The sequence below is a fragment of the Budorcas taxicolor genome, chromosome 3 (assembly GCF_023091745.1).
Source record: "Budorcas taxicolor isolate Tak-1 chromosome 3, Takin1.1, whole genome shotgun sequence".
Taxonomy (NCBI): Eukaryota; Metazoa; Chordata; class Mammalia; order Artiodactyla; family Bovidae; genus Budorcas; species Budorcas taxicolor.
In genome coordinates, this window is record NC_068912.1 from 17,220,878 (window position 1) to 17,240,819 (window position 19,942).

The 19,942-nt window shown below is 55.4% G+C and overlaps 3 protein-coding genes across 4 annotated transcripts; all 3 read left to right on the forward strand.

The window, feature by feature from the left end:
• Nucleotides 1-3,538: 3,538 nt before the first annotated feature.
• On the forward strand, nt 3,539-4,298 carry S100A3 (S100 calcium binding protein A3). The gene is made up of 2 exons (XM_052638242.1): nt 3,539-3,673; nt 4,134-4,298. The coding sequence occupies exons 1-2, from the start codon at nt 3,539-3,541 to the stop codon at nt 4,296-4,298; spliced, it is 300 nt and encodes a 99-aa protein (XP_052494202.1).
• A 1,602-nt stretch (nt 4,299-5,900) lies between these two features.
• On the forward strand, nt 5,901-8,321 carry S100A4 (S100 calcium binding protein A4). The gene is made up of 3 exons (XM_052637618.1): nt 5,901-6,025; nt 6,865-7,020; nt 8,022-8,321. The coding sequence occupies exons 2-3, from the start codon at nt 6,880-6,882 to the stop codon at nt 8,184-8,186; spliced, it is 306 nt and encodes a 101-aa protein (XP_052493578.1). The 5' UTR covers nt 5,901-6,025; nt 6,865-6,879; the 3' UTR covers nt 8,187-8,321.
• Nucleotides 8,322-11,334: 3,013 nt separating this feature from the next.
• Nucleotides 11,335-14,115, forward strand: S100A5 (S100 calcium binding protein A5). 2 transcript variants are annotated; one of them, XM_052637972.1, is made up of 3 exons: nt 11,335-11,441; nt 12,038-12,196; nt 13,914-14,115. In XM_052637972.1, exons 2-3 carry the CDS (start codon nt 12,059-12,061, stop codon nt 14,055-14,057), a joined length of 282 nt encoding a protein of 93 aa, XP_052493932.1. In that variant the 5' UTR covers nt 11,335-11,441; nt 12,038-12,058; the 3' UTR covers nt 14,058-14,115. The 2 variants fall into 2 exon arrangements, with proteins under 2 accessions (XP_052493932.1, XP_052493933.1); XM_052637973.1 differs by having other exon boundaries at nt 13,917-14,115.
• The last annotated feature ends 5,827 nt before the right edge of the window (nt 14,116-19,942 follow it).

Genomic DNA, 19,942 nt, shown 5'->3' on the forward strand with positions numbered 1-19,942 from the left:
CCGGGGGAAGAAAGCAGTTTTCTGCCCACGGTGTCCAAGCGAAACCCTTAGGTGCTGTTTCAGGGGCTCCAAAGAGCTCCAGTACCATAGTTCTTTATGTCTCGGCACAGAAAAGAATTCAGGGAGAGGTGAAGTGATATAGTGAAGAAATGATTTACTGGAATAGGACGCTTGTGAGACTTAACAAGCGGGAGGACGAGAGATGACACACCGTGAGAACTTACTGGGCTACGGTTTTATAATCAGAGGAAAAGTGGGGAGGGGGAGAAGACCTTCTTTGTCTTTCTTAGTAGACATCAATGCTTCTATCATTAGCTCCTCCTCCGGGCTGAGTAGGGGAGTTTTCTTGTCTCTACATAGTCAAGCTAGGTTCAAAAATTATTGTTTTCCTAATGTGTACAGATAGTATGTCAGCTTTGTGAGCTTACTGCGCAGTGTGTGGGGCTCATGCTTCCATTGTTTCACTATTTTGGGGGATGTCCTGAGCTTCTGTTGTGTGGTTTTGTTGCTAAGGAAGCCTGCTTGGTTTTGGGGTTAAGCAAACCTGCTTTCAGGCTTCCTTGGTGACTCAGTGGTAAAAAATACACTTGCCAATGATGTGGGTTTGATCTCTGGGTCGGGAAGATCTCCTGGAGAAGGAACTGGCAACCCACTCCAGTATTCTTGCCCGGGAAATCCCACGGACAGAGGAGCCTGGCAGGGTACAGTCCACAGGGTTGCAAAGAGTCGGACATGACTTAGGAACTAAATAACAACAACAAGCCTGCTTTCTTGAGTAATCATTAACATTCAGGGGTCTTTCATATTTTTCTGCTTACCATCCCCTAATGGGATTACCTATTTAATCACCTATTTTGTCCCTTTGAAAGTGAAAATGTTCGTAGCTCAATTGTATCTGAGTCTCTGTGAGCCCATGGACTGTAGTCCCCCAGGCTCCTCTGTCTATGGAATTCTCCAGGCAAGAATACTGCAGTGGGTAGCCATTCCCTGCTCCAGGGGATCTTCCTGACCCAGGGATTGAACCCCAGTCTCCTGCACTGCAAGCAGATTCTTTATCATCTGAGCCACCAGGACTATGCCCCCATCACAAAGACTGTTGGTCTGGGGATCAAGCAGGGAGAGTGTCTGATGGGCTCAGTGGTCTCACCATAAATGGGGGGCTGAACCAGAGGCTCACCAAGACCCTCTCTGGCACGGGGATTCTCTGGGGGTGAGGCAAAAATGTGTCCATCCCTCTTTTGGGATGCCTCTTCAGCATGAAGAGATAGAGGGCGGCTGTGACGAATGACCTGTCTCCTCTAACCATGCAGGAAGGAGATGGACAGGAGGCCATGCCCTGTTCCCAACGCTGGGGGAGGGCAGAGGGAAAATGAAGAGGTGGTGGTGTCTGCAGCCTTTGATGTATGCATGGCTAGGTGTGTGAGTGCGGCTTGTAGTAGGGGTTGCCAGGGAGGGAGGCAGGGGAGCCCCTGGGGGGCATCCTGAGCTTGACCTACTTGGATCTCCCCATAATTACTCCCTTCCTTCATCGGGAGGCTACAAATAGGGATGTCCTGTCTCTGGGTTCCTCCACTTGAAACGCCAGCATCAGTGGTGAGTGCCAGCTGCTTGGGTCCTGCCCTGGGTTGGGTGTTGGTCAGCCCGAGTTCTGTCTCCTGGCTCAGGGTCTGAGCTTGAGGGCAGAGGGATGACCACAGCGGGGACTGATGAGGTGACGAGAGTCTGGTGATAGACCCAGGGGTTCCCTGGCACAGTAAGGGGATGCTGGGGAGCTTGGGTTTAGGGGGTGTGCAGAGCTGAGGTCTGGCCGAGGGATGGGGACGATGGGCTTAAAGCACTGCTGTTGCCCACAGTTAATTCCCCCCTTACCCACTCCCTTCATTCCTGCCGGGGAGGCAAGATGGGCCAGGGAGGTGGGCAAGAGAGGATTCCCTCTAGTCTCCAGGCACTGAGCTCCTGAAAAAGCCACAGTGGTGGTGCCAGGCAGGCTGGCAGGAACCCAGAGGGGCAATTCAGCCTCTCTGCATTTCCCCATTCCCTGCCATCATGGCCCTTTCCTCTCCTGGGAACCCGGAACTCTGCTCCAATCCTGGGCTGTCACAAAGCGTTAAACCCCAGGCAGCACTTAACCCCACTGTCTCTCCCTACTCTTTTTTTTTTTATTAAACTTTTAATTTTTACTTTATTTTACTTTATAATACTGTATTGGTTCTGCCATTCTCTCCCTACTCTTGACCATCCACCGCGCCCAGCAGAGGACAAATCATTAGGGAGGGAGAGAGCCTTGGCCCAGGCTGCCACATGCTGCAGGACTCCTGTCCCCTGGGGGAACGGAGTGAATCACTCGGCTCACGTGGAAACAACACATGCCTTCCTGGCTGCCTTAGGGTTTCCCCAGGCTGGAGGCATCTCCCAGGAGGGCGGTGGGAGGGGCCAATGCAATGGGGGTGGGTGGGCAATTCTGGGAAGGGCTTCCCCTCTAACAGAGCGGGGTACCTGTCTGCAGAGCCTTCTGTCTCAAGACCCTCATGGGTCAGGCGGATGGCTATAGTTGGGGTAGATCACAGACTGGTCCGGACCGGAGCTGGTTGTCTCCAGAGACCATCTGATTCAGGTCCCTGATTAGGTCTGTGAGGTGGGATTAACCCCATTTCACAGAAAAGACACCTGAGACCTTAAATGGCTCATCCTTGCCTGCAGAGCTAGTCAGAGGCATAGTGGATCTTTGGATGCAGCTTCCCTAAGTTCAGGACAGACGGGATGGTGAGGGGTGGTGGTGAGACTGTAGGGGTTCCTCTGAGACCTGACTCCCTCCAAGGATGCTCAGCTTTGCCAAGGACCTGAGGCTGGGAGCCCAGAGCAAGGATCTCCATGCAGGTTCCTATGGAAGGGGCTCTGGGGTCCTGAAGGGGAGGAAGATTCTGGGCTCAGGGGGCTGTGTCTCAGAGGGTGATGCAGAGCCAGACCGAGCCACTGTTGGGTGTCAGATGAGAAAAGATGGAGACAATAGTGGGGGCTTCCCTGGTGGCTCAGATGGTATAGAACCCCTGCAAGGCGGGAGACCCAGGGTTTGATCCCTGGATCGGGAAGATCCTCTGGAGAAGGAAGTGGCAAACTACTCCAGTATTCTTGCCTGGAAGAATTCCATGGACAGAGGAGCCTGGCTGGCTACAGTTCATGGGGCCACGGAAGAGTCCAACGTGACTTAGCAACTAAACTACCACCACTGTGAGGGAGTGAGGTGACGAGTGGGCCACGCTCCCTGAGGGGTTTGCAGTGATGTCGGGCAATTAAGGCCTCTGTCCAGAAATGGAACAAGCGGTGGTGGTGGGAGAGGGTGGGGGCGGTTGGAAAATAAATGAGGAGCTGGTGTAGTCAAGGAGGGCTGCTCAGAGGAGGGGGAGCTTGTGGGGTCGGAAGCGTGTAGGGGGTCAATCCCGTCTGGGCTCAGTCCCTGGGACACTTGAAGTGCAGTGGTGAGAAGAGGGGCTGACTCAGCCTCTGCCATGAGTCCCACCTTTGTTCCATGACAGTCAATATGGCCAGTCTTCTGGAGCAGGCGTTGGCTACTCTCGTGAACACCTTTCAGGAATATTCACAGTTCTCTGGAAACTCGCTCTGCCAGGCGAAGTTCAAGGAACTCCTGGAGAAGGAGCTGCCTACCTGGGCCCCGGTGAGCACCTGGGCCGAGCCCCCAGGGGAAGCACTGCTTGAATTCTGGGAAAAGACCCTGCTCTGAGTCTGGGGCACAAGGGGGTGGAGGTTAGACTGTGGGGAGGGGTGCTGGGAGGGAAATGGGCACAACCGGAGTCTCAGTTTCTTCATCTGTAAAGTGGAGGAAAATCGCCTCCCAGACTGTGGCAGGGCGGTTGGGAGGACTCAGGGAGAGCTCTGTGAAGAACGCCTGACTCGCAGCCGGTGGTAGGTAAATGAGCTGAGAAAGAGGGTGTGGGAGGGGAACTGACGCGGTGAATCCTCAGAACAGGGAGGCTGAGGCTGAGGCTGAGGCTGAGGGGCGTGGGTTGCTGATGGCGGGGAGGAGGCGTGGAGGGGAGGGGAGCTGGATGTGAGCACCAGGCTGCTCTGCCCTCCTCAGCCTGCCTCCTCATCCCTCCCCGCCCCACCCCGCACAGACCACGCTCCGGGAGTGTGACTACAAGCAGTTCATCAGCGCCCTGGACACCGACAAGGATGGCCAGGTGGATTTTGTGGAGTACATGCGCTTGCTCGCCTGCCTCTGCATCTGCTGCCATGAGTACTTGAAGGACAGCCCCCTGAAGCCCTCCTGCTCCCAGTAACGGGCGGGGCTGCTGTCAGAGGGCAGAGGTTGGGGTCCTCTCGACCGCTCTGACTCTGCCCCAAGGTCATCCTGGGCACGTCAGCTCTCCCCTTCCCAGCCCCCCAGGCTCCTCCTTCTAGAATCTCCCAGGTTTGCCCCTGGTGTGTCAACCCATGGGTCCAGGAGACACGAGGGGACCATCCCCAGAATCACAGCTAGTGATCTGAAGAGCAGCCAGCCGCTGCCTCCCCCCACCAGCCACAGCGGTGGTGGCTGTCAAGGCCCAGAAGAGCATGTCTGGGAGAGAGATTGTGGCGGCAAAGGCCTCTTTTGTTCCTAATAAAGAACTGGCATCACTTGGCTCTGTTTGGTTCTTCTGAGAGGACGGCCTGGGGACAGAGTCCCACTGGGGCGTCACCCCTCCCTGGACTTTTCCATGGGAGGACAGGAGGTTGAGGGCAGTTTCAGACCCTGCGGAAATGAAATGGCCCTAATGTCCAGCAGGAAGGCATGGGGGCGACTCAGGGACAATGCCCATGGGAGGATGGTTGGGGGCGGGGGGGGGGGCTCTCTGTCTTTCTGTCTGTCTGTCTGTATCGGGCAGGTCTCTGAAGAAGAAGCTCCCTTGGGCTGTGAAGGAGGTGAGAGAGGGGTCAAACTCAGTCCCCCAGACCAGATGTTCTGGGAGGAGGGTGGGGCCGTAGGGGAGAGGGCGGGTCTGTTCCCCGCCCTGGGCTATGAGAGACCAGGGGTTGGACTAGGGTGTTGCTCCCTGATCATTTGGGGAGGGGTGCTCTGCTGCTGAAGGGGGAAGGAGAGAGACCTTCAGGCAGACCCCTCTCCTTGAAGCCACAGCCACCTGAGGGGTTAGCCCCCGACTCCTGACCCTCCCTCAACCGCTGAGCTCATAGCTCACGCTGGGAGGTTCCCCTGATCCCTGCCTCCCCTCATTTTGTGCTGCATCCCCTCTAACCTTCCTCCGCTCCCTGCCCTCTTCATCCCTGACACCCAGCCCAAACCTAAGCCCCCTCCCAACGCCCTCTGCCACCCCACCGCTCTTGGTCCCTTCAGTCCATCCCTGAGCCCCAAGGCATGCCTCTCCTTCCCCATTCCATCATTCCTGCATCCAGTGCCTTTCTGCAAGGATGTGCCTGCGGGGGGTCCCCAAGCCTCCTTTGGGTGTTAGTCAGTTCCTCCTCCCAGACCCCCAGCTCCCGTCCCGGGGCTCACTCAACATGGTAGGAAGCTCTTTGGGGAGGGGCGCAGGGCAGCTTGAGCCGTCCCCAGCACCGAACCTGAGGGGCCCTCCCTGTGTTCTCAGGCTGCCACATCCCAGGGCAGTTTCCCACCTGCCACCTTCCACCCCTCTATGCTGGCTGCCTGGTGGGACCACGTCCTCCTTGTCCCTCATGCCCCAGGCACAACCTGTCCCTCCCCCCAGCTCCCTAAAACTGGAGCTGAGCTGTGCACACCCACCCTCCAGGCCCCTGCCTGTGCCCCTGGGGCTCTCCCATGTCCGTCTGTGCCTGCTGGGGCAGGAAGCTAGCTTTCCAGGCTGGGCGGGTGGAGGGGGGTGGAGGGGGGCCGTGTTCACCACATCAGCCCACGATAGGAGGGCTGGGTCCTGTTCTCCCGCATCCCCTGCCATGGGCAGGGCCTGGCCCGGGTATAAATAGGTCAGACTGCTGGGTTCTCCCCATTCTTCCTCTCTCCCCATCATCTCTCCCCGGCACTTCCTCTCTCTTGGTGAGTTGTGGTCGCCTGACTGGCATGCAGTGTCAGTGTCAGGCCGAGGCTGGGTGCAGGAGAAAGGGAGGTGGGTGGGGGCCAGAGGCACTAAACGGGTCCAGATGTGAGATTCCGATGTGGAGGCTCTGGGGTGGGTGGTGTGGTGTGCGCAAGTGCGTGTGCATTCAGGAAAGAATAACAAGTGTGAGGTGGCTGGTGGGAACTGTCTGAGGGGTTCTGTGATGCCGGGGCTTGCGTGCATTGTTGCTGCTGTACACACTGGTGGGTGTGTGGGCTGGTGTCTGCTGGGTGGCACACTTGGATGTGGAAAGCACAGTGAAGGCAGAAGGCGCCTGTGGGCTCTGGCTGGTTATGTCCTAGGAGCCTCGGTCCTGCACCAGCAGCCCAGCCCAAGGGAGGGTGGCCTCCCCGTCCCTCCCCTGCATCCGTGCCTCTGCCACCTCACCCTGCCCCTCCCTATGCACTGGTTTTTTCCGCTAGGCCCCTGGGCAAGCCTCCAGCAGCCTCGCCCAGCCCAGTGCTGGGAGGGGGAAAGAATGGGCTGGGGTGGGGCTGCTGTGGGCTGAGCATACCAGTGGGTGAATGGACCAAGTGAGGGTGGAGAAAGTGCTCCTGGGGAGCAGGCTGCCTGGAACCCGGAGCCTGAGCACCAGGCCCTGCAGGGGTTCGCTGCCCCAAGCATACATTTCCCTCTCGCGCTAGGAGCTGAACCCCTTTCTGGATGGGAGCAGTGTCACCAATGTGCTCCCTGAGGGATGGGAGTGGGGGGCATTTACAAATACATAGCTGGGGGTGGGGTGGGGAAAATAAGGTTGTCTCTGTGACCCTCCCCCTAGCTCCTGATTGCTGCCATGGCATACCCCCTGGAGAAGGCCCTCGATGTGATGGTGTCCACCTTCCACAAGTACTCGGGCAAGGAGGGTGACAAGTTCAAGCTCAACAAGTCTGAGCTAAAGGAGCTGCTGACCCGGGAGCTGCCCAGCTTTTTAGGGGTGAGTGATACTGCCTGGGAGGCACCCGTCCTCTGTGAAGCATTACCTACAGCTGGCATCTGCTGCTGACATGGGCAATTTCCAGGCAGAGAGCTTACCCTGGCTGCCTGGGGCCAAAGCACGGTGAGCACCCACAGCTCACTTCCTAGCACCCTCAGAAAGAGGGCAGAGTGAGCAGATAGGGTATGGTGCTCTGTACAACTTCCCTGGAGGGAAACTGATGCTCAGAGAGGCTAAGTAACTTCCCAAGAAAGTCCGTGTTTAAAGCTGAGATCATGAACTGCGATGGTCGAACTCTTGCCATCACTCCAGCAATGAAACTTTTTTTTTTTAAAGATTCTGTGAAAGTTATATGCCTTCTTTTTTTTTTAGTTAAAATATCGTTTATTTACAGTGTGTTCATTTCAGGTGTACAGCAAAGTGATTTAGCTATATATACACATATCTATTTTTTCAGATTCTTTTCCATTATAAGGTATTACACAATACTGAATACAGTTCCCTATGTGATACAGTAAATCCTTGTTGCTTATCTCTTTTATATACAGTAGTGTATATCTGTTAACCCCATATTCCTATTTTATCACCATCCCCCCACCCCATAAACCATTTTTGAGTTTCTTTTGGCTTGTGGACGTGAAGATATAGTTCTCTGGAGACACTCACACACAGAATTCTCTTGAGCAATCCCAGATGCCGTCTGTATCAACCTTTACGCTGTTTATATATTGCTTTCATGACCACTGTATGATTGGACTCTTAAAATGACCTTGGCAGAAGAGGCTGTGGTCTCCTTCACGCAGTTGTACCCAGGTCCTCAGACTTCATCTGAGGGGTAGCTTAGCCCCTAGGGCTGGAGGTCCAAAGCCAGGCCCCACAGGGGTGCCTGTGCCTTCCTGAGCGCCAGTCTGGAGCTCAGACCTCACCCGGTGCTAGCTCTGCTCCACTCCCCGGCCCCGACCTCGCTTCCGGTTTCCACCTGTAGCCTCTTCCTCCTGCAGAAAAGGACGGATGAAGCTGCGTTCCAGAAACTGATGAGCAACCTGGACTGCAACAAGGACAACGAGGTGGACTTCCAGGAGTACTGCGTCTTCCTGTCCTGCATCGCCATGATGTGCAATGAGTTCTTCGAAGGGTTCCCGGATAAGCAGCCCCGGAAAAAATGAAGGCTCCTCAGGTGTGGGGGGTGGTGGGCTGCCCCCTGGGGTCTTCCCTGTTGGCGGTGGGCACATCACCTCACCCAGGCTCCTCCAGATGTGAGCACAATACTGAACAAGTTCAATAAAGATTCTTGAAAGCTATGAGGCTGATGGTCTGAGAAACTCCGGGGGTGTGGGGTGGAGCCTGAGGGATGCCTGGTGGGGGCAGTGGGGAGGGGGAATGGAGGATGCTGAGAGTTGAGCTGTAGTCTTCTGGAGAGTGGAGAGCAGATTAGTGAAAGTGGAGAGGGATGTGGGGGGCTGTGCATGTGTGTGGAGGACAGAGTCGACTCTGGATGGGGTCAAAGGCAGGGAAAGGGACCCCAGAGGCTTGGAACATCCCAGCTGTAGGATCTTAGCCAGTGTTCTCACCCATCCCACCTCCCCAGCCTTGCCTCTGGCAGGATCTCTGACTGAGGCTGGGATGGATTCGGAGGTCACATCTGCTCCTGGTTGGGGTCTGGAATGGAGTGTGGGTGCCCTGGGGTGGTGGGGAAAGGGCTGAGTCATGGGGAGGAAGTAGTGAGGCCAGAGTGGGATGGGGAGGGAGGCTCAATCCTGACACTTACAGCTCGGGCCCTGCCTGCCACCTGTTCCCGTGGCCTGGCTTCAGACCCCAGGGAAGATGAATCCTTCCTGTCCAGGGTCAGATCAGGGAGGGGACATGGAGGAAGGGCAGCTTGATGGCCACAGCGTGAGCATATCATCCTTCTCTAAGCCTATCTCTCCCGCAGGCCCTGGGATGAGATTCGTTACCAGTTAACAGTCATGCTCCATCAGAGGAGGACAAAGGGCCTTGAAACTGATGAGTGTAGGACAGTAACTGGATTGGGAGGGAGGGAGATAGAGGGAGGCGACCGGCGTTTTGGAGACAAAATTCTAGGCATGAGATCTGATAAGTGAATTGAGACTCCCCTCCCCTCCTCCCCACCCCTCCTGAAAATATCAGGCACGATAGCGCTTCTCTCTAGGTTAAGGACCAGCAGCTCCAGCCTGCAGCGGGTGGGGGTTAGATTTCCAGGCCCTGCTTGGGTGGTACAGGGACCTTCAGTGAAGAGGTGAGTAGAAGGCAGGTCCGGAGGCAGAGAAGGTCTGGTTCCCGTGACCTTTCAAGCTTTCCCCTTTTCTTCCATCACGTTGTGTTTTTCTCTCAAGTTGCAGAGGAGTGGGGTAGGTGACTCAGATGTTCCTTCAGAGTGTGACTACAGAGACTCGGATAGAATTTTGATCCAGGAAAAAGTTTGCCACTTCTTCCTTCTCCCCCTCATCCCTCGCCCCGGTCTGCCCATCTTCCATCGGAGTGCCCTCCCCTGAGTCTCCCTTCTGCATCACTCTCTACTTTGGAAACTCCTGTTGCTTAGCGACCAGTCCCTGCTGCCTCTTTACCTTTGGCAGCTGGGGGTGGGAGTGGAATTGGGGGCAGCCGGGAGCATCTAGGCAGGCTAGGGTTTGGCGGCATCAGCCACAGGTGCTAAGCCCCTAACTCTGTTCTCTTCTCATTCTTGAACTGGTTGGTGGTAGAACAATGTCTGGGCTTCCCTGGTAGCTCAGCTGATTAAAAATCTGCCTGCAATGCAGGAGACCCCGACAGGGTTCCTGGGTTGGGAAGATCCCCTGGAGAAGGGATAGTCTACCCACTCCAGTATTCTTGGGCTTCCCTGGTGGCTCAGATGGGAAAGATTCCACGTGCAATGTGGGAGACCTGGTTTCAATCCCTGGTTTGGGAAGATCCCCTGGAGGAGGGCATGGAAACCCACTCCAGTATTCTTGCCTGGAGAATCTAATGGACAGAGGAGCCTGGCGGGCTACAGTCCATGGGGTTGCAAAGAGTCAGACATGCCTGAGCAACTAATCACAGAACAATGTCTGAGTCTCTCCTAGGATATAGGCAAATCTCCTTGACTCACACCCTGGTCATTACTGCACCTTGAACCTGCTCCCCAGAGTCCGCAGCCTCTACCCCATCATCCAGCCCTACCCGTCCCCGATTTCTGCCTTGGTCTCCCTGATTCTCAGTTCCCCAGGAGTCTCTGACAATTCTTTTCCTATGGTGACCAGTGAGGTGTCGAAGAATCCTTTAAAAATCTTAGCCTCCATACTCGCTAATGGCCTTGACCATGCCCTTGGTAGGAAACATCTTTCCCCTCTGATTCCCATCTTGAGCTGCATCTGTTCTGCTCTTGGGGTGGGTGGGAGGGCTCCAATACAAAGAGCAGCCTAAGGTATGCTGCATACCTCCTGATTCTTCTTTCCAGGGAGCCTGGCTGTCGTCCCATCAGATTGTGAGTTCTGGGTTTTGGTTGGAAAGACAAAGCTTCTGGGATTGAAAATGTATGTACCATGGTAAACTCAGTATACTCCCATCCCCTCTGTTTAGAAACAAGTGAGGTGAGATTCGCAAAAGGGGGTTTCTTTGCAGTCATGTCCCAGGAGGCTCTGACCTAAGCTTCTTTGGTCCCTGGCCCCTTCTTATTGGCCCTTTCTTTCCCCTGGTTTCCTGGGGATTGGAACAAGGGAATAAAGGCAGAGAGCAGTGGCAGGCAGCCCGAGTCTGCCGCGTGAGTTCTCTGGCTCTCTCTTTCCTTGGTGAGTCCTTCCTTCTGATCTCCCTGCTCATTAATATGGTAGGGAAAGTTGGGCGATGAGGCCAGAGGCTGACAAGCTCTGGTGACCTCCCCCAAGAGAGGCTGGGTCTGATGAGTGGGCATGTGCTCAGGGAGGAGAGGGCCAGGTATTTGGCATCATGGCTATGAGAATTTCCTGAGAAGTGGCCCTGGAGGTGGAGGTGGGGATCGGAACCAGCCAGGAGGCTGCTGCAACTGCCGAGACCCTCGGCTTTCACCGTGGTCCTGGCTGAGTCTCCCAGTGGTGGGGAGAAGCTGAGGGTTTGGGGAGGTAGGAGATGAATGACAGGTCCGGTTCAGGAATAGCCAGGTGGGCTTCCGGCTGAGGGTAGGAGACAGCAGCTTCTTCCTCCTTTCCTGGCTCAGGACTCTACACAGATTTACCTGCAGCCCCCAAGTTCCTTGGGTGTTGGCTCCTTCCTGCTTAAGGGGGAAGTGGTTTTCAAGTCTGAGTCACAGGAGCTCCAAGAGCTTCTTCCTTTGGAGGGGTGTGTGGCTGTGCTGGTGGACTGGAGGGCCCCATCAGACCCAGTCTCTGGATCCAGCCCTCACAATGACTCCGGAGAGGAGGCCCACTTCCTTCCCTGACTCATGACTGGTCCGTGTGCACAGTTCTCTGGGCGGGAGCCTGGGGACCAGCCGGACAAGTCCTGTCACCCCTCCTGGCTTCCTGTTGAGATCTTATCTTCCAGTTTCAGCCCCAGGTTCCTCCAACCCCCGGACTCTCTCTTTGCCCTGTCCCCCACTTCTGTAATGGGACACTCCCTGATAGTGGGTGGTTCAGGCTCCTGGGGCAAGGAGGGTGACTAGGGTAAGGAGGGTGACTAGGGCAAGGAGGATGACCTCTGGAAAATGAGTGCCCAAGCTGGGTCAGGCCGGAAGAAAATCCTGACCCTTCATTGGCTCCACCATCTGCCACCAATTCTTCTGGGGAGGTCAGCTTGCCCCTAGACCTTTTTTACAACATCTTCTAAGCAGGAGAGTGTGCAGTCTCCTTCCAGGGCTGGTCAGGCTCTGGCTGTTCCAAGTTTGCTGTGGGTCTCACTACAGCCTATCCTGAGACATTGGGGTCCACGTGCTAGATTTTGGTCTCACCATGCATTCCAGTCACTGGTCCTTGAAGGAGAAGTTTGGAGAGGGGCTAGTGATGGGGTCCGGCTTCCTGGGGAATGTGATCTTTCCCTCTCCCTTCAGCTTCTGGAACTGCACACCGTGATGGAGACCCCTCTGGAGAAGGCCCTGACCACTATGGTCACCACTTTCCATAAATATTCTGGGAGAGAGGGCAGCAAACTGACTCTGAGCAAGAAGGAGCTGAAGGAACTGATCAAGAAGGAGCTGTGTCTTGGTGAGGTAGGTTCTGGTCCCTCCCCTGTACCCCAGAGTCCCAGTGCTCCCTGGGCATTTGGGGGAAGGGAGGGAAAAGAAGGGGAAGCACGGATGCCACTGTCAGGGGCTCCCCAGCACGAGGGAGGGAGGCCCCTCCAGAGGGGGCGCATGTCTGTCTGCAAGATACACTAGTCTCAGCTAGGACAGGATGACCAAAAGTAGGGCCGGAGACCCAAGGAAGACGGTGGACATCTTGGGTGTGCACAACTCTAGACCTAGCGAGGAGGGATGAATCAGGTATCACTGGGAACAGAGAAGGGCAGCGTTTGCAGGGTGGACCTCAGCCCGGGTGAGGGATTCAGAGAAGGAGATCAAGGAGACTTCCAGGTTGAGGCTGGGTTCCTGCAGCTGTGGAATCTGTGAGAGGAATGGGGTGGGTGGTGGGTGAGCGGGTTCAGCGGTCCAGGTCAGCTATGCAAACCTCACAGGCAGGGCTCCCACCTGGTCCTGCTCTGTGCGTCCACCACTGCTGGGGTTTTCAGCTGATGCTGACGGGGGACCCAAAAGGACCATTCTGCTAGTTTGTGAACACAGGTTGGAAGGAAGCAGAACTGATTCTTACCAGATGGAGATGGTGGGAGGGAGGCAACTGAAGAGGGAGAGGCCTATGTGGTAGTCATCACATTATTGTTACACTTAAAAAAAAAAATTGAGGCTCAGATACATTATATAATCTCCAGTTAGTGAGAGGCTGGAATTCCAGGCTAGCTCCACGTATCACTCTCCCTCTTTCCTTTAAAATCAGCCTGGGGCAGGGGGCTCTCCTGCGGCATCCTGAACCTTAGTGGACCTCCCTAGAGAAAAGTGGGAATGTGTCTTTGTGGACAGGGGACCAAAGCAGGTGTGGGTGTCACCAGGCCTCCACTCTGGCCTTCCTGCCTACTTCTCTGCATCCTGGAGTTAATGAGGGCAGAGGGAGGGGCCATGGGTCCGGCAGGGTTAATTACAGGGAGATGGAGGCCCTGGGGAGGGCCTGGCTTTAACAGGAGCCCAGATTGGGGACAAGCACGGCATCACAGAGAGGCTGTTTCCATCTCTGTATGTCCTGACGTCCTGTCTCCTGTGGCAAAGCTGGAGTGGAGGGCAGTGAAGAGGAGCGGGCGGGATGTGCCTGTATTTTCTTCCTGTTCCCCCCAAGTGCCCTGTCTCCCTCCTCTTGTAGAGCTGAGCTGGGAGGGCAGGGGACCAGACAGAGAGCAGGCCTGGGTGCCATGCACTCATTCCATACAGCTGTCCTGCAGGCTCTGCTAGCTAGGGAACACAGAGCTCTAACCACTGCTCTCATGGAGGGATGTGTGATCTGCTTGCGTTCTGAGCGATCCCCAACAGGGACAGAGTAAGACTTGGATGCTGCTCAGGGCCAGTATAGTCACCAAGCTGTTTCTATGAGGTGTTATAGGAAATCTAGCTGTTTCTTTGAATGGTAGAAATTGTTGAGAGGAAGAGGGGTGCCTGCAGTAGCTGTACTCTAGTCATTTGTTCAGGTTGAGGAGTCAGGGCACGGAGGCTCTGCTAGGTGTCAGATCCTATGCTGGCTGTGGCCTGGGGGGAGGCTCTGGGGATTGAGATGCTCCATGTTGCTGACTCAGCTGGGGATCAGCCTGAGGCCACCTTCCCAGGGGCCACCGCAGGGCTGGGAGAGGTGGCTGGCTGACCTGTCTCTCTTTCTGGGCCCTCGAAGAAGATGAGGGAGAGCAGCATTGACGACCTGATGAAGAGCTTGGACAAGAACAGCGACCAGGAGATTGACTTCAAGGAGTACTCGGTGTTCCTGACCACGCTGTGCATGGCCTACAACGACTTCTTTCTGGAGGAGAACCAATGACCGGGGCCTGGTCCCTGGCCCCTGCAGCTCTGTTCACAAACCGTGCATGGCCCCTCACCTTCCCCTCCCTCCCAGACAGACCCTGCTTCAGCCTTCCCCTCCAGCAGAGGAATAAAGGTTTTCCATTCCAGGTGTCCAGGGCTGGTTTGGTAGATTCTTTTCCACCTTCGCGGGGGTGGGGTGGGGCCAGGCAGAGCTTCTCCTTGAGTAAATGGACAGCCTCTGGGAATTAGGGTTCTGAGTCTTTCAGAGTGGGTGTGACTAATCTTATCCAGGCGTAGTCTTGCCCTCCACACACACACACACACACAAATGGGGAAGTGGGGCCAGGCTTTTGCTTGTCTCGAGGGAATGCTGCAAGTAAGCAGAGAAAGCTGCTGAGGCAAAGTGCTCGGGGGGTGAAATCCTTAGGTGCTTTTTCGGGAGTTCCAAAGAGCTCTGCTACCATAGCCCTTTATGTGTCAGCATAGCAAAGAATTCAGCAAGAGGCTAAGTGATAGAAAAGAAGTGATTTACTGGAAGAGGACGATTGTGAGGTTTACAAGTGGGTGAGTGAGAGATACCGGGCCCTAAGAACTTACTGGGTTACAATTTTACAATCAGAGGAAAGGTGGGGAGGGGGAGAAGACCTTTGTCTCTCTTAGAAGACATCATGCTTCCATCGTTAACTCCTCCTCTGGGTTGAGCAGGGAGTTTTCTCGTCTCTACATGGTCAAGTTAGGTCCACAAATTACTGTTTTTCATGTGTACAGAGAGCATGACCTCGGGATCATTAACTTACTGAGCTCACTGGGCAGTATGTGGGGCTCATACCATCACTGTTTTGTTGTTTGGGGCTATGTCTTATGTTTCTGATGCATTGTTTCATTGCTAAGCAAGCCTGCTTGGTTTTGTGGCTAAGCAAACCCACTTTCTTGAGTAATCATCAATTCATAGGGGTCTCTTACACTTTTTCTACCTATAGTCCCCTAGTGGGATTAACTATCCCACTACTTTGCCCCTTTATTCTGTCCCTTTCACTGGGGGCAGCTGGGATTTGGTTCCTGAGGGCAGTGGTGGGCAGGCCAGAAAGACTTGTCCCTGGATCACAGGAGGCTCTCCCTCCTCCCCAACCCCAACACACTAAGAAAACAGAGTCTGGCCTTGACCTCCAGGCCAGCCCCTTCTCCTCCTTTTGCAACGAGCCCCATCCCCCATCATCTCTGGGGTCCAGAGATTTCTGCTCTCCCCACTTCTCCATAGCAAAATCCTTTTTTAGGAGAGGATCTGAAAAACTTTGCAGTGGAGGGTAAATAACTAAGGACACAGGGCTCTGCTCGCTCGGGTGTGCGTGCACTTTAAAGGGCAAGAGGTTCCGAGTGGAATTCGGGAGGGGGGTGGGGTGGGGGAAGCGAGGGGGTGGTGGCGGCAGGAATTTATTTTCCCTAGTGGGATGGGTGTTCCAGAGGCCCTGTCACTTCTATCCTTCATCGAGGGTTTTCCCAGCATAGCCACCCTCTTACTTCTACACGGACAGACAGACAGACAGACACACACACACACACAGTCGCTGCCCGGTTCTCCGCCTCCTCCCCTTGCCCTGTCACATCAAGACATGGGGGACAAAATGAGGTTGGGAGATTAGGAGGGAGTGCAGGTCTTCCTTAAGCCCCTCACACCCACCCCACGGAGCCCCGAAAAGCCGGGGCAGGGGACATGCAGACTTCGGCCGGGGTACTGTGTAAAGAGCCGGCAGGGTGGGGCGTGGGGGGAACATGGGCGGGGGGCGCTTTCGCTGACCCGCTTCCCTGCAGCGCAACTATAGGGCGGACTGGCCGACCACTCAGCCTTCCGCTCGGTCGCTCCCTTCTCGTTTCGCTGCAACCGGCGGTGAGTTCTCACCAGGGCAGCCGCTGGCATTCAGAGTAGGCCGGTGGCGGGGAGAGGCAGGCCGTGTCAGGCTGGCCCCGGGCTAAGGCATCCTATGGGGCAGCTCTCACAGCGGGCCTGGGAGGCTGCAGGAGGGTGCGTCCCGGGCGTGGGGTGAGTCAGTGCCACGGTATATAGTCCTGTGAGGATGTGTGCGTGTGTGTGTGTGTGTGTGTGTGTGTGGCGGCGGGGGGGGGGGGGGGGGGCGGCGGCTGGGTGTGCAGCCTCCAGCCCACACTCCCAGCATACTCCCCAACTTTCTTGGAACCCCTAGAGGAGAGTTCTCAACTGTGGTCCTATTTATTTCTTAGGATCCTTGAACCACGTCTGCTCTGGTTCCCTTCTCTGCAGGACACTCATCTCTTGGCACTAGAGTCTGCCCTCCCCTCCCCTTCCAGCCCTGGGCTTTCTCCACCAAGGCTCACCTCACTCTAGCCAAAGGGAGTCGAAGGGGTTGCTTGACAGTGGTCTTGAGGTGTGTGGGTGAGTGAGAAAGCCTTGCTGCCAAGGCTGCTGACCTGCCCCGCTGCCTGCAGCTCTGAGCCCAGTCTTCAGCTATGGGGACACCCCCTGGATCCGGCCATTAGCCTCCTGGTGGTCATCTGCCACAAGTACTCCGGCCGTGATGGTGACGAGAACACCCTGAGCAGGAAGGAGCTGAAAGAGCTTGTCCAGAAGGAGCTCACCCTTGGGGAGATGAGTGAGCCTCCCAGGCCCCCTCTCCCCACCTCCCACTCTTTAGCAGCAGGATTGGGAGAGGACGGGGTGCCAGGTGCATCTGACTCACCCCTGTCCACATTCCAGGGCCCTAGACCACATGCCTTACCGTTGGTTCACACTCCTGCAGGGCTGGGGCTACTCTCAGCCTGGTATTCCCTCCCTTGAGTGAGGGACAGAGGAGGGGTAAAGCCAAGTGAACCCAAGGTGGAACTGGATCTTTGGTGACGAGTGAGAACAGAGACCCTTGTATGAGAGAGGGCTTCCTGGGAGGGGGAAATGCAGAGAACTCAAGGTCTCATCACCATTGAGTCTGGCTTTCCCATTCTGACACATTAAAAGATGCAGGATGCGGAAACCGCAGAGCTAATGGACGAAATGGACCAGAACAAGGACCAGGTGGTGAACTTCCAAGAATATGTGACCTTCCTGGGGGCCTTGGCTATAATCTACAATGAACTTCTCCGGGACTGAAAATAAATTGGGAGGTGGAGACGCCCTCTATCTGATCTGTCTGTCTAATGGTGGTAATTGTACGATAAAATTATGATTATTTTTTGTTTAAATCTACCCCTGTGTCCTGGCTTCCCAGTGATTTCTGTCTCCTCCTCTGCTTGATGCCGCATCAACCATCAGAAGGTTACAGTTACCTCTGGGAGTGACTCAGTGACTCACCAGGCCAGGAAAACTGGTGGGAAGGCTCACAAGATGGTGGATGTACCCTAACAGAGTGGCTGTGAGCTCATAAGCTGGCTTCGATGTGGATTAGAAAAGATGTCCACTCTGGGTGAAGCTGCCTTAAGGAAAGGCTCAAGGGGTCCCCAGGCTTCCTGGTGGTGCTAGTGGTAAAGAACCGCCTGCCAGTGCAGGAGACAGGAGAGATGGGGGTTTGATCCCTGGGTCAGGAGGATCCTCTGGAGGAGGGCATGGCAACCCACTCCAGTATTCTTGCCTGGAGAATCCCATGGACAGAGGAGCCTGGTGGGCTACGGTCCATGGAGTTGCAAAGAGTCGAACACGGCTGAAGTGACTTAGCACACACACACACACACACACAAGTGGTCCCCAGTAGAGTGGGTTCTGGGATGGGCTTGGAGGAAACGGTGCTTGAGTCAGGCTGTGTTGAGCCCAGAGTGGAGCAGAGATAGTCCTAGCAAGGTCCCTGATGATGAAGACTTATTTTTGCTCTGGGTATGGTCCGAGCGGAAAAGTCACAAGCGCTGGGAGGCGGGGCTGGTCCACGTTCTCACCACAGTGAAGTGGGGGCAGAGGAGGTGCCACTGACATGCCCAGCGCCTGGTCAAGGAGTGTTCTGTCATTCTGTTGAGACCACCACAGACAGACAGGACACTGGATGCTTGAGTTCCATTCTGATGCCTATGCCCTGGGTGGTCGAAGTTGGGAAGCATGCTTCAGGAGTCTGTCCGTGCATTCAGGGGACAGGGTTCTTTGTACTAGGGGTGGTGGTCTGAGAAGCTGGCAGCTGTGTCAATATGTGAATCATGGGGTGTTCGTGAAAGGGGTGGAGTGGGGGGTCCCCAGGATGGGGTGGGGATCCCAGGGCTGGGCAACCACGGCTTCAAGCTTTTCTGTCAATATTGATCCAGCCAATCCCTACAGCCTTAGCAGAATGAATCACACCAGTAATATTCCATCAGAGCCAAGCCTCACTCTCAGCCCCCATCAGGGAAGGTGAGTAACTGTCTGAATTACTGCCTGAGTTCATTGTTTGCGTTAGTGTTTTCACGTGGGGGGTGAGGGTGGGGGCAAGGGGGTAAGTTGTGTCTCAGGGTGATGGGGCAGGTGTCATAGTTCTGTCCCCTCCAGGCCTGGTGGGCCCCAGGCAAGTTCCCCTGTAGGCTCTGGGGACCTCAAAGGGAAACCATATCCTCCTTTTCCTCTTACCTTCGCACTTCCCTGGGGCCCAGGTTTGCGGCATTGTCTTCTTCCTCCTTGGGGTGGGGATGAGTGGACCGTCTCAAGAGGACTGGAAGCCTTACCTTTTGGTGTCCCTCCTTCTCTAGTGACCTCTCCTTCCCTGCAGGGTGTAGTGGCTTGCACAGTTGGGAACCAGGAAGGGACCCAGGGCCTGAGGTCCCAGGCCTTGGTTGCATCCAACACCACCTGGAAAGGTACCTTCCCAGAACCCCAGAGGCCAGCATATTGGGGCGTGGAGCGAGCGCCCTCTTGTGGGCAGAGAGCAGGACGCTGCAGACCGGCGGGGTTGGCTTTCTCCAGCCCCTGGGGAGGGGCCGATGGTGGTTGATGGAGCCCTTCCAGTGCAGAAGAAGACGCCACTTGGCGCTCAGGGAATGCCAGCCGGGTGATCTTTTGGCTCCTGGCACCTAACCTTTGGACAGCAAGATCAGACCAGTCAGTCTTAAAGGAAATCAACCCTGAATGTTCACTGGAAGGACAGTTGCTGAAGCTGAAGCTTCAGTACTTTGGCCACCTGACGCGAAGAGCCGACTCTTTGAAAAAGACCCTGATACTGGGAAAGAAGGCAAAAGGAGAAGGGGACGGCAGAGGATGAGATGGCTGGATAGTGTCACCAACTCAACAGACGAGTTTGAGCAAACTCTGGGAGATAGTGGAGGACAGACGAGTGTGCTGCCGTCCATCGCGTTGCAGAGTCGGGCATGGCTCAGAGGCTGAACAAACGCAAACCTAACTCAGCCCTCGAATAAAGCAATTCAGCTTCAGCTAAGACACGCCTACCACCAGCAAGTCGAAGAAAGGAAGGCGGTTTGCAAAGACAAATAGAATCTGAACACTTCGCCTCCCCTCCCTCAGTTTCAGGGCCAAGAAGACCATACAAAGAGGGAGGAGGGGTCATTTCAGCGGGTGAAGACCCACTGCAGGGGGAGGGGCCACGCAGACAAGGCCTGCAGCCCTGCGACTTCAGGGAGCTCTGGTGGGTGGGCAGGCCGTGAGGCCGAAGGAAATCAGTAAACACGCACAGTTCACCCGCACCTGAACAGACGTGTCCTTTATCAGCTGTCTTTCCATAGTAGTGGAGGGGAATAGGAACACAGATTTAAAAAATAAAACCGCAAACTAATAGCAAGTCTTCTGTTTGCTTTGAAGTTACGGTTTTTAAGTTTTTTTTTTTTTGTGGGGGGGGGCAGTGGGAGGCAGCAGGATTTCCAATGAAATTTGGCGGGTGCTCTACTCAGAGGGGTGGGATTGGGTGTGGAGGGGAGGCACAGACTAGTCATGTTTTATTGCGTTTGCTTCCAACTGGTGTAAGGTTGGACGTG